Here is a 14,486-nt window from a genome sequence, read left to right on the forward strand (position 1 = left end):
TAATGTTACTCGGCTTTATGTGTTGAACCGTTAGCATGCTCTTCAGTCCGTGACAAAAACTGGATATACATATTACGAACAGCAATGTTTCTTTGCTAGAGTTGTTCATCACTGATTGTTCATGTCTTAGGCACTTTTAGAATTCCATATTTTCCAATCAGCAACCAACTACAGTACATATTAAAAAGAAAAAGGAAATGCTAGAGTTCTGTTCACCCAATTTGTAAAAATCCTTTACCAACTTCATTTCTTAATCGTAAAAACCTGGATACCAAGTTTCGAAGATCTATGTCTTATACTTCCCAAAATTCTTGGGCTCATGGCGAACAAGGTTGTTTCTATCTATTTATTTATATATAGTATACTAAATGTTATTAATATATTAATTAAGCCAAGCATGCTTATATAGTATTACTATATACATATACTTCTGTCGCGTTACATATGTACATTCGCACTAAACCAGTGTATCCTTTTATCCTTTGGGTAGAAGCTATAAACAACTTTTTTGGGAAATAGTGCATTGGCAGAAATGTGCCCGTTTAACGCCGCAGAGTAGCATCTTTCTCGTTAACTTGTCGCATATTTGTACTACATCTTTGTGCCCCAATGAGCAACCAAAGACTCATTTGCATGTCGGCTGGGAAACGATTTTAAGTGCATTTGAACATTAGACACTAGAATAAAATGAAAATGTACACGGTCGCCTACAAAGCCTCCATGTACATTACATCCGATGTTCATTTTGTTGTAGTTGTTGTTGTTGTTTTTTTGAATATACTCGTAGTACGTGTTGCTGGGCTATGAATGCGAGACGACAACATGCGACGATTTTTGCTCGAAAATTTATTTCAATTGCCGCTAATCGAAATAAACTGACTTGTGCTTGCGTCTTGTAGTTGCGGTGGTGTAGGCGTTGTTCGTTGTTGTTGTTGTTGCTGTTGTTGTTGGTTTTCTTGTTATTTTGTCACCTAGCACAAGTCATTAGCGGAAAAACCTCCGCCACAATCATCGCCTAATGGCGTAATTAACAACCGCAAATCATAGCGTAAAAATATTCATTCGGACATTTTATTAAATGCTGATCATTACAATTTGATTTACGAGTGAGTACTTCTTATGCACGTACTCGAATATGTATTATTTGATTTTCTTCCCAATCTTCCGCTACAAATTTCGTCTTGTATTTTGAAGCTACCTATGTATATAAAGTTTATATTATAAACAGATGCCAATCCTAAGAAAAGTTGAAAGCATACAATTTTTAAATGAATGTATAGACGTTCTTTCCTGCAGCAGCCTTTTGCTTCTTTTTGCTCATTATTGCTTCACAGTCGTGTCACAATTCTGTGTGGAATAGATAGTGTGATGGGATTTAATTTCTATATATGTATTATATTTATACTTATAATGATGTGACGATACGTAAATATTCGAAATCAGCTGTTTGGAGAAAAGGGCGCCTAAGAGAACTATTGGTTTTAAGATACGGCGTGTGCCGTACGCGCGACCTGTTGATGGCAGCAGTTTCAACTGAAACTTGTTTGCAAAAATATTAAATTTTACTTAACCTATTAGTTGCAACAGACAGCCAGGGGTATAACAACAGCGACAAAACAAACATAGTGTTGCAGACAAGACGACACTCTGCCCCCTGCCTGTTGGAATTCTGCTCGAAAAGTGGAGCCAACGGCTTGGCGGGCTGTCTTGTCTGACGCCTTGGGCAGCAAGTGCCAAAAAATGGTTTGGTTCGTTGTTGTTGGTGGTTTTCCCATTTTCCGGCCGCGTGCTGCGCATTGCATACTCTGTGGCGTGCGTGCGTGCCAGTTGTTGCACTTTGCGCTTTCGACCCACATTTGTCTTTGGCAACTCGCCCTCGCCCTCGTCGCAGTTTTCGTTGTCGTTGTCGTTGCGCTGTGTCTGTCGCTGAGAAGATTAAAAAAAAAATAGTTTTCTTCTTTTTTTCCCTGTAGTATTTTAAGCATTCCTTGTGCATTTTTCAAGGGGTCCAACATTTTTGTTGTTGCTGTGGAATTTGGCTCCTTTATGCATTGCATTCATGCTTATGCAGGCTCCTCTCCTTCGCATTTGTTTCCACTGCTGCTGCAACTGCCACTGCTTCTGATACTGCAAGGAGCTTCATGTTTCATTATACAACATAGTAGCTTTGGTGCTGTCTAAGATTTTTCTGGGCATCAACTGGGTGCCACTTTTAAATGAAGTTAAAGCTTTTACATAATGCAGTGTGTTTTTTGGTCAAGGAGTGGAAATTCTGCCTTCAAGTACATTACTTAAAATGCACGTATATACGAGCAAGTCTAAATCAAAGGAGACGTTCTTGATGCCATGTTATCAGTATATCTGCATAGCGATAACAAACTTTGTAAGTAGGGGAAACCATATACATACAGTGATAACTCGGACTAAACGACACCTTTTTTATGCGGACTTTTAAAGATAATCTAAAGATATATTGACAAAATCGAAACTTTCGTAAAAGATTTCGTCAACAATTTTTGGTATTTGTGACCCGAATTTGATCGAAATAGATGCAGCACTATCTAGGAATGATTGGAAGAGAAAAGCTGGTACAGGGTATTCAAGAGTAGGGTACCAACGACCTAAACATTCTTTTTGTTAACTTTACACAAAACAAGAGAGAACGCTACAGTCGAGGAAGCCCGACAGTGAAATACCCTGTACCCAGGTAAACTTCCGACACTGAGTTATATGCGCTTCTAGAAGAAGCAAAAAGAAGAAGAAGAGCGAACTTGTTGCTGCAGTTTGGGGGGGTTGTACTGTAGAGAATGTGTTTCGCTAATAACTTTTCTTAGAATTGACCGAATTGGATAAAATTTTAAACAACAACAGTAGACGGACGGACTAGATCGATTTTTCTTGTCATTCTGATTCAGAATATATATACTTTATGGGGTCGGAGATGCTTCCTTCTGCATGTTACATACTTTGCACAAACCTAATATACACTTTTTACCCTACGGGTACAGGTTAAAAAATTGTGCTTCCACTCGCAAACCTAGTTAGCTTAGCCAAATAATTTTTCGATTAGCTGTTTATATCTGAGTATTTTTAAAGATTTGCAATATATGTACAGCTTGAAAACCACGTAGACAACACAGCCCAGCCAACAAGTAATGGGAGGGGACAAACAAAGATGCCCAAACAACAGCACCACCAACTATTGTGTTTTGACAAATTTTAGAAGGCATATCATTTATTTCTTGGTCCGTTGACAAGATCTCAAATTGAGTTCTGCATTGGTGGTTGGCAGAGAGCAGTCTTGTTTGACTTATGGCCGCTTGTCGCTTCAACATAAATACCACTCACTCACGCCGACACTCACACACACTACTTTCGCAGCATTGGTTGTACTGATGTGCAAAGGGGGGATGGCACGCGTATCTGACGGATAGGAAAACATGCAACTATGCTACAGCTACACATGTTTGCGAAAATAGTTGAGATTTCTGGCGAGTGCGGCGGTAAAAGAACATTTCGCATTTTGATTTAATTTTGCTGCCCAATATTGTTGTCTTTGTATTCGTGGCAACTTGCCAGGCCAGCCTTAAAAGCACATAAGACACTCTCAGACATCGGATCTCGGCCCTTTCATGTACTATAATTGACTTATTCATCAGACTTGTAGCATGTTAGTACGACTATAAACGATTTTTTTCTCTCTGAGCTAACAAGTACTAAAATGTACATTATAACTTAAGGGCCGCTGGTAATTGTTGCACAAACAAATAAGTAGGATAATATGCTAGTGCTAAATATTGTGCATCAGTAATGATTCAGCTCGCTTAGCGTATTATTATTATTATTTGCCAACACACGGTCTCACGCATATTTTAGTGTTCGCGTCGCAATTGTTGTTGCCGTTGAAGTGCTGGCCACTTGAGCAGACAATGAACTACTGACGAACCTATGCATGATGACATCATCTAGTCGTTAACTGCCTTCTTTGCTGTTTAACTGTCTTAAAGCAATTTGAACGACTCTTGTCCATATAAATAGAATTGTATACCTCAGGTTTGTATGCCTTTTGCAAGAGGTGGCTATCACTGCTCTAGTCTTACAAATCAACCGTACCTAATTATAATTAGTAGTTTGAGGTCGCCAGTCTTCTCAATTTAAATGTTGTATGCTAGTGCTTCATTGTTCCAACGGCGATACGGAAAATCCTCTATCAGGGGAAGGGGGTGGGGGGGCATAAACAAATAAAAAAAACTTGCAGACAGATGGACAGATTAAACAAACATATGCCCCCGCACTACCCTCAGCTGGTTTTCCAAAACACCAACTTTAACAGTTGTCTCATCATTTCATTCTTATTTATAATTATTTACTGTGGTTCTCATTAATGACTGAACGATTGTGAATAAAAAAGAACCAACCGTTATTCATAGAGATTTTTGGTGTGCCATGTTTCTGATAAGGTTTTACATTTCATTTTTTTTCACACTTAGTGTAATGTGTGTGCCTTTGCGTGTGGTCGACCACAATGGTAAATAACAACAAAGTTATGACAAATTAGATAAGGCGTATAATATCACTGATATGGCGACGACGTCAACACATGGTTACAAAGCGAGTGTTTGAAGTTGCACAAATTACGTTTTTGATATCAGTTTCCTATGACCTGGTGTTTCTTTTTCCTAGTGATCAATGATTTAAATATAGCTTCTGCTATTTTCGGAATTTGGCAATTACCTCTTGTAAGTGCCGATTAGTCCTGTCCTGTCCTGTCCGACTTTAATGAACATTTGAGCCATAAATGTTGGCACTTTTAGCAGCTGTTTTGTTCCAGAAACATAAACTTGTGCATAAAACCGATGCACACGAATTCTGTTAGCTTTGAGAAATATGCCAAATACTATTTCTACAACATTTACAAACAAATTGAACATACATATTTGAAAACAATTATTGGACAGAGTATAAAACCATTGACCAGGAATAACCTAATGTGGTATAAACGGTCGGGCACGCTTTTACATTTTTGTTTGAATTTTTAATATATTTTTCTGATGACCATGGCTTTCTGTTTGGCTCAGCCAGCTTATTACTATACTCTTCGTCTATGCCAATCATATGTTGGGACAATTGTCGATATCTGTATGCCGTTTACGTCGCTTAAGCATAATGATTCTGGGCTTTATTTTGTAATTTAAGTACACAGATGTGCTCACTTGGATTTTGCTCAATTTATAGCAGTATTGTATATGTGTTAGGGTAGCAAAAAATATGAAACCAACCTACGTAATCCAAATGCGGCGAACAGCCAGCTTATATGATATAGAGGTTCTGCAGCGGTATCAGGTATCAGGTCCAGCAGCTGCCTGCACAAGACAATACCCAGGCCATATACTTGCAAGGGAACAGTCAGCCCCTCAGGCGCCTTAAGAAGATTCACCCGCGCGACCAACCTTCCGCACTCTTTAAATTGTTTATCAATAGTTGTCTGTCAAGGTCATTGAGAAAACTTAACAATTGTCAAAATAAAGAATAGAACGAACAAATAATGTTAGGTAGTTTGGAAATATTCTATTTATTCGCTGAAGATTTGACAAACAAATAAAACATCTAGATCGACTTGTCTCAATCTGATCAACCATATATATACTACTTATGTGAATATACCTTGTGGGGTCAGCCGTGGTTGTTACAAGAGCTACACGATTTGAAATTCCCTTCTTCCATTTGGCTATAGGGTATAAAAGCACAGACGGTGGCTACTGAACCAGCTGTTTTGTTTTGCATTAAGGTTGCTGTGAACGAAATGTAATATAGTTTTTTATGTGCCTAATAAACTACTTAGCACAGAGTCTTCGCAGAATTCCTTTCTTTTTTTCTTTTAGTTGACTTTTGGTTTTTCACTGCCATTCAACCTATTTACTTTTAACTCTAATTCATTACTTTACGCGCCATTTAGTTAAACAATGAGTTTTGCTTGTTTTCCTGCTTGTTGTTACTCTTGCGTGTTGAACGTTGAATCTTTCAGCTATTTTGTTTATTTACACGCTTTTGAAAACAACAGCAACAACCTGCCTAATGAACAGCATTTAGGGAATGCTCGTCGTCCGCTCGATTTGAGTGCCCGCTGGTATTGCTATTGCTGTTGGCAACGGAAGTTTGCATGGCATAGAGATTTCATTTACGAGTTTTTCTTTTCAGCAACCAAGAACAACAATGAGTAGGAGAATCTGCTCCTCCATTGCCTGGAAAATACAATAGTTTTTAAAATAAGTTAAGGATATCCTCAATTTGTTTCCACTACATGTGCCCCCTTTCTCCTATTCTGCTCTTCTTTATCGTTTTAGGTAAGTTTGTGGATGTGAGGCAACAGGTTTTGGCATGAATCGTCACACAGCAGCAGTAAGTGTAAATTCAAGTTAATTCTATAGCTGTACAGTAAAAAAATCTCACATTTCTGCAAATTATCTATTACCAAGATGAAAAGAGAAAGCAAGCAAATATGTTATATATGCATTTATTTTTATTTGTAATAAGTTTTGTTATTTTAAAGAATGTTTGTTTTCATAGCCTTATCCCAAGGGAAAAAGGGTACCTTAATTTAGTTCTAATGTAGAAGGAGATAGCACTGCAGGCCACACAAAGTATATGTATACTATAACATACATATATGCAAGCATTTTTGATTAGACGAGTGTCCTTATCAGAAAGTTGATTCACCAGGGTATACCACATAAAAGTTGTCTGAAGTTGGAGATGGAAAGCTTTCTTTCCTTAGAGGTTGGTACAGGATTTTTTAGGAGCCACAACTCGTAGTAGGATTCTATGCTGACTTTTCGCAAGCAGTAAAATTTAGAAATCCCGATGATCAACAACAGTAGATCAACAATTTCAGTTTTGAAACTGCCGTGTAACTTCTGCAGAGACAGAACTTACTTCATCTTTGTATAGAAATTTCACAATTTTTTTAAGAACAACTTCAACTAAAACATTATTTTTATGGCATATTCATTGCAACCTTTGGAACCGCAAAATAAATGACTTCAAATACACAAAAAGAAACTTCATATTTAAATTTTATTTCCGTAGGCGACAACTCGCTTTTAATGCCATAGAATTGTGTCTCTTTTAAAGGAAGTGTCCGGATGTTTTCGGTAGACAGACAAATACTTGTTGTCCGAATTACAGAATCCACAATAGCATAAGATTGTTCCGTACCCACAAGCTTACCCCAAACACCGCATTCCTTGTTGCATAAAAACTGTAACTGTGTTGCATGCTCGATTTGTGAATGTAAGGGAACTTATACTTTGAACTGCAAGTGACGAGCACAAAGCCAAATGCCACTTGAGTTTCACTTTGACAGCCAAAACCAACAGCAACAACAACAACAACAGCGACAACAACGACAACAAGGGCCATTTAAACCGCAAAGCTTAAAATGCTAAACATTTGGTGAGCATAGAAATTATTATTATTTGCTGTTGTTTGTTCTGCTGTCTGAAGCTGGTGTTGTTGCTCCAATTTCCTGCATATTTTTCATGCCATTTCACATTTGCAATTTCAATGAATAGCGTGAAATACTACTGTTGCATATGTGTTTGTGCATGTCTTTGTGTGTGTGTGTGTGTGTGTGTGTGCATGTGTTTGTTGACGTGTGTAGAGTATGTGTGTGTTGTATGGATTCCTTGAATTTGTATTTATTTTATTTTATTTGATTTTTTGTTGCCGTATGCAATTGAATTGCAAATATTTTTGCCAGTATTTGTATTTTTCTTTGTTATTTTTTAAAACTTTTTTTTTTGTGTATTTTAGCGACGCCATGCGCCAGTTAAATAAATGAAATTCTATTGCATTTGATTAGTTTGAAAATAAACAGTCCGATCTATTTCAATTTGAGTCCAAACTTAACACTGTGTGTTGTTATTATCCATTGTGGCACTAAATGGCATTGCGTATACGCAGCGTATGCCCATTAAGCCACTAAGTTGCCATGGGCAACAGAACGACCCCGCTTAGTGCACACACAAAGCATTAAAAGTATCCAAGTATGGCCCTGATAAAACAAATGTGCAACATAAGCAAAAACAACAACAACAACAACATTAAGAGCCCGTCCGAAATCGGGAATCAAGAATCTTTTGCTTTGACTGCCGCCGCTGCCGCTGCCGCTACTTAGAACAGTTTTATTTCACAGCTTGCCGCCTGTGCGCGCAGCTAAAAATAATATTTACGATTTTATTTCATTTTCATTTCATGTTTGCGCTTTGTTGTAAGTTCCCGCAGCTCGTGTTGATTTCGTCGTTGATTTTGTAGTTGCTGCTGCGGGCTGGGAAGGCAGGAAAGCACGAAGGAAGGGAGACAGGCAGGCAGGGGAGTGCTTCTTGTTTGTGTTTTAGAGAACATCGCTTATAATTAGCTACTTTGGTGGCCAGACGGCGCTGTTTGTTGCTCATAAGTCAATAGCTGGCGACGTTTTAACGGCAAGTGAAACGTGTGCCTTGTTGCGCTCCTCCTCTGCGCACCCCTGCACCCCATAGCGCCCACAATTACTGCATCTTACTCAAAAATCTTGGCGCTAACGGGAAAATTATGAATTTATGGATGTGTACGCGTCCACGCTGGTCGCATGAATTAAAGTATAATTCATATTTATTGTGCCACTAGCCGAGTGGTGGCATATAGTATCCACCTGTGTGTGTGTATGAGATATTCTGGCTTAATTATGGGGCAGCACCTTCATTTCTTTTAAATAAGCGATTTGGCTATATATTTGTGGCTACATTTGCCACATGGATATTGATTAATTCGTCGATTGTGCAAGTAAATCCTTCAAGTATGTTAGAAAGGCTTGCTGTTATTAGAAAACTTGATTGTGGCCGGCAAACCTAAAGGATTTAGGAGGCCGCTTATAGCGATAAATAATATATGCAAGCAATTATTTATTCATGTGGGCATTTTCGATAACAATAGATGCTGCAATTTCTTAATAAATGTCCGGTGGGAAGGAAGATGGGTAGAACATCCAGAAAAATCATCCCCATCAGTATTTGGTACTCACCTTTTCTAATATATCTAGAAATATAATAAGCATTATTTGGTACTCACTTTTTCTAATATATCTTGAAATATAATAAGCATTGTGTGATACTCCAGATCTCATAAATGTCTATTAATTTTCTTACAATTTAGTTGAAATACAACTAAATTAAGGCTATTAGTGTTTTTTTTTGTGGTATTCACGTTTGATTGTGATAGGTCAAAGAATTTCATTTTGCAATATTAACAATGTTTTTTGCACACAGAACGTAACGAAATTTTATTGATATAATCCTCTTATAAATAAACGGAAAAATTTCACATCGTGACGAACGAATTTTTTATGTCAAAACATTATATGCATAGTCTTGAATATATGAGCACACAACCGCACATCGTTTTAGTCTAGATGGTATGCCTATGTTCAGATGTAAATATGGCCATAAACAAGCTATTTGGTAGTATACGAGTATACACATGTTTGCAAGTATTTGTTCCTTACAGGCCATTGGCAGTGTTAATTATGATGTAAAGGGGGCCGTAAAACACAATTATTAATTTCAATTAAACATTACTTTTCAACGGAATAAGCTATAACACCCAATTACGATTTTTTCAAATGGAATACCATTGGCTATAGTATGTACATATGTATAGTGCAATGGAAAAATTATTTACAGTGGGTAGTGTATGGTAACGGAAAGATCCAATGTGTTAAATGAAAACTGCTCCGAATAAGGCCAGCTTAAAACGAAGTGTATAGAAATATCGAATATTTTGAAACCAAATAATGGATCGTATATTTCTCTTTCAAATAGGTACTTAATTATTTTCAGCAGCCTTTTTAAATTGTGCATGTGATGCTGCATTAATAATTTCAACATAATTTCCGATGTCTAATTACTTTTGTCGGAAATACATATGGTTTCATAGATGGGTACGTGGAAATAGGACAGAGGTTTAAGGTAGAAGATACTTGATATACCCAAAAAATCACCTATATAGAACCTTGTCCAATATATAATCCCATCGATGACATACCTTTACATAACGGCAAGAGCCTCAACAAAAAGTTATAAAATTTTTTTATCAATCAGACTTAAGTGTCTGTTTAATTTATTTAAAGCTATTCAAATGTTTGGTACCACTTCAACATTTGACTTACCTATTTTGAATCTTTAAGCTGTAATAAAATTTCTATAGACTTGGATTAAACAAGAAAGGAATGCTAAAGTCGAGCGGGCTCAACTCTAAAATACCCTGTACCACCTCACAAAAAAAAAAAAATAATAATAATAAAAAAAAGTAATTAATTCATTTAATTAAATATAAAATATTTAACACATGCATACAGACATACATAAGTGTTTACGTACAATTTCAACAGCATAGATTTACATCAGAATCGCGTTTATGCGTGCTTGTATGTCGGTATGTAAACATTGAATATCTTTGAAAATAAACAACCGACTTTCAAGTATGAGATATTTATACTCTGTACATGAAATGTACAAGAGTATATTAGGTTTGCGCGAGCTGAAAAATGTAACAGGCAGAAGGAGGCGTGGCAGACCCCACAAAGTATATATATTCTTGATCAGCATGACGAGACGAGTCGATCTAGCCCTGTCTGTCTGTCTCTCCGTCTGTCCGTCCGTATGATCACCTAGATCTCAGAGACTATAAGAGCTAGAGATTTTTGATTTTCCCCCCCACTTCCCCCCTCTGGGGGTTTTCCCGATTTTCCATTCGTATAATCGCCTATATCTCGGAGACTAGGAACACCAAATTTTAGTCCAAGATGCCTTGTGTGAATACGCAGAAAATCTATATTTTGGAATTTCTCTCCCTTCCCCCTCTCCCCCGCAAATGCGATTTTCTCTAACTCCCGTAATTCTTGGAATTTCGAACTAAAATTTTGCAAATACTCCCAGTTAGTTATTATGTGTCCGTATGCCAAGTTTCACTATGATAGACCGATTTAACAAGTTATAGCCATAAATATATTTGCTGCTGCAGCGCTGCTTAAGCGCTGCCCGCGGGTGTTGTTGATGTTGCTGTTTAGTTGACTGCGAAAATGCTTACACAGACACAAATAGACGCGCATAAACATACATACACTCACATAGACGCAATTGCTTTGTATATGTGCAATTATATACCCTTTACTTGAGTTCGAATACCGAGAAAGGTAAAATCCATCCAATTTTTTTAAATTTTCTTATTTTTTTTCTATAATTATTGTAAACATATGTACAGAGTATTTCAAAGTCGGGACACCCCACTTTAGCTTTTTTACTTGTTTTATTAAATTTGGTTCTGTTGACAATTTGTTGAACTGAGGTTTTCAACACTGGGCTACTCAAGTCAATCGGATCACTTATGACAAAGTTATTCAATATTTACATACCGACATAAAAGATGGTACTTTGTATTAAGGAGGAAGCTAAGACTACATTCACCAAACTTAGTATGTAATCTAATCTTTCGGCAACACTTTATTGAATTTTTCCCAGCCTTCGCTTCCTATTTCCTACCACAAATATGTTAATTAATCCTTTCAACCTGCAACAGAAATCGCTCTCCTTCTTTTTCTTCTGCCATGCGTGCTTAGCAGGGTGTTTTTAAGTGTCGGTTTTGCTCGACTGTAACATTCTCCGTTGTTTATTTTCTGTTTTGTTTTCCATATGGAATATTTCAATCTTATTGTTCTCCCATAAAACATTTTCTAATTAAATTGGAACTATATAATAACATACTATTTTGGCCATGGCTTGCCTCGGGAATTTTTAAAGTTTTCTAAAAAAGTTTTTGGTTTCGACTTTAAGAAGATTAATAACTATGTATGTATGTACAGAGGTTGGTCAATTCTTTCATGCAAACACTTAATGTGAACAATTTTTGCAAATCACCACAAAACGTAAACATAGTGAGGAGTGTTGAATGAGTTGATATTTTTATCGGGATCATTATAGCGTAGATTTATAGCTAGCCAAAGCATTTTCAGATTAAAACAACAATATTTGATAAATCCTGGCTGTGATTAATGCGGCAAGCATCAAATGGCAAATGTCTGGTTATTTGACAAAAGAGGCGCCGCCGGCCATTTGCCAACCAACCAACCATTCAGTATTTCTAGTGTTTTAAGAAAGACAAACATACAACATACTGTATTTATAAGTTTATGTATTATAGAAATATTATATAATATATATATTATATATAATTTTTGCTCAATATTAATATTTTAGTTCACGTTTTTCGTTCTCGTTAACCACTTGGCGCTCATAAAGATGGTTCATTTAATTTTCTATATACATGCATAATATTTTTATGTTTAGAGCTATTTTTTATATTTCGGCCGTTGGCGTTGGTGTTGGCCTCTTTCCAAGTTATTCAGTTCTCTTTGGGCCTGAAATAAAACGAGACGAAAGAGTGAAAATAGAAATGAAAACAAAAACAAAATGGAAATGCGAAATGTTTCGCGGCTCTTAATAACAACGTCACAAACATATACTATATGTATGTATAATTCTTAATTAATTTACGTTGATTTTTTATGTGAACCAAAATGATGTATTAAATTGTGTTGCGAGTGCGGCACCCACTCGGATTGCTGGCATTGCTGGCATTGCTGCCTGGGATGATTGCTCACCTGGTCGATGTGATTGGGCGTGTTTTTAAAAATACATACAGAGTGGGAAACAGCATTGCAGGTTGCATTGCTGCGAGAAATCAATATTGGCAAACTTTGAACTGAATTAGCGATTTTCCCATTACATGATAAACTTTAACGCTGCGTGGCTGCCACGAGATGCTTGGCAAAGGGTGCCTGCCCTGTGCCGGCACCGATAATTGTGCTGGTGCTGGTGCTCGGTGCTCGGGCCGGTGCCTGATTATTTAGTTGACTTGTCTTTGATATTGCACTGGGCAGCACTGTCGATTGGATGTGCTTTGGCTTTTAGGTAATGAAATTTTTGCATGTTGCCGGGCCGGTGTAAAAAGTTTGCCGAGCCATAATGAGCTATTATGACGCCTGAGCTGCATAAAATCAACATGCAGGCATGCCGCCGCCTGCCCAACGCGCCATAGAATATGGAATTAAGCAATGTCCATTTAGCATTTGAAAAGCGCACGTTTTGCCTGCACATCACCGCCGTAGATGTTCATGTGGGTGACGTGTGCATGTGTGAGTGTGTGTGAGTGTGTGTGATGGTGTGTGCGTGCTGTGGCTGCCACACAATATACCTGTACGGATGGCAGCAACTGTGAAGCTTTCAACAATTCCTCGTTGGTGGGACTGGCATGTGCGGCATGTACACACATTACTTCGATGTGTGTGTGTGTGTGTGTGTATGTGTGTGTGGTAATTTGTATGCAGCGCCGTGCCGGTGGCTCGCCTGCTTGGCGTTGAACGATTGCGCTCTCGAGTGCACTGAGGAAGCGACGTGTGCTTGCCCCAGTGCCCAGGAAACTGCTTAGCGTTGTGTTAACCTTGTTAAAGAGCTGCTCCACATCTGCCTGCGACCTGTGACCTGAGACCTTTTTGACCTGCCCCCCGACTAGATGTTGGGTGTTGTTGCATTTATCTTAAAGTGGAACTAATGATGCGCATTGTGCCACGCATGTCAATGGCTAGCGTGGTACTTTGGACTTGGCTTATAGCAGCAACTAAAAACAACATCAACAGCTCCCTTAATTGCGTTTGCGCATTACAATTAACAGATATTACGGCTACAGAGCACTTAGGTGACTACTTTTTCTCAAAGCGAATGATTCATTTGTGCAGTTGTGAGCAAACCCTATTGCTGCGTGTTGATGTTATTTGACTTAACTCAATTAAACCACACATAATACTTGAGTAAACTGTTGTCAACATTACTCTTGATTGCAGTTCAATAAATGGACAGAGATTCGTTTAAGCACTCGTATGTTCATGTTTTCAGCCACTGTTGATTATTTTCGAGGCAGCTGACATTCAGAATATTGAAAAAGCCAACATAAATTTATCTTTCAGAACTCATTCTGAATCCTAATTCACGTACTGGATCTAGAAAATATTGTTCATGTATATCGTACATGAGATATTTTTGTACCACATAAGCACATGTTCAATTAATATGCAAAAAGTTATTGTTTATTATTAATAACGCCTCCGTTTCAGTGCGGAAATTTTTTTTAATTTTTTAGGCAAAATAGGAAGGAAGCAAGTTGAATATTTAAGACCATTATGGACGAGTATGTACATATGTATATCCTCTGAGGCCAATAATTTCTTGGTAGTTTCCAAAACATTCAGGAACTAAAACGACCGAAAAAGGGAATGAATCTATATAACCGACATTTAATTTGTGAAGGAACGTAGCTCCAGGGAATGTTATCCGGTTAGGTAGCGACGGAAGATTAATAAGCAGAAGTGGCAAACAAACCTTGGTATCCCAATTTATAAA

General features: G+C 37.6%; 1 protein-coding gene across 4 annotated transcripts in view; it reads left to right on the forward strand.

Moving 5' to 3' along the window:
• Positions 1-14,486, forward strand: part of LOC115620510 (polypyrimidine tract-binding protein 1) — a 217,378-nt gene that overhangs the window by 13,249 nt on the left and 189,643 nt on the right. For 3 of the 4 annotated variants that reach the window (XM_030513769.1, XM_030513770.1, XM_030513771.1), the window contains one exon: positions 6,345-6,399. The exons of the other annotated variant lie outside the window; for it this stretch is intronic. In XM_030513769.1, coding sequence (XP_030369629.1) covers positions 6,379-6,399 — 21 coding nt within the window. In that variant the 5' untranslated portion in view covers positions 6,345-6,378. The remainder of the gene's footprint in view (positions 1-6,344; positions 6,400-14,486) is intronic. 4 annotated transcript variants of the gene reach the window in all.

Source organism: Scaptodrosophila lebanonensis, unplaced genomic scaffold (assembly GCF_003285725.1).
Source record: "Scaptodrosophila lebanonensis strain 11010-0011.00,11010-0021.00 unplaced genomic scaffold, SlebRS2 tig00000024-arrow-pilon, whole genome shotgun sequence".
Lineage (NCBI taxonomy): Eukaryota > Metazoa > Arthropoda > Insecta > Diptera > Drosophilidae > Scaptodrosophila > Scaptodrosophila lebanonensis.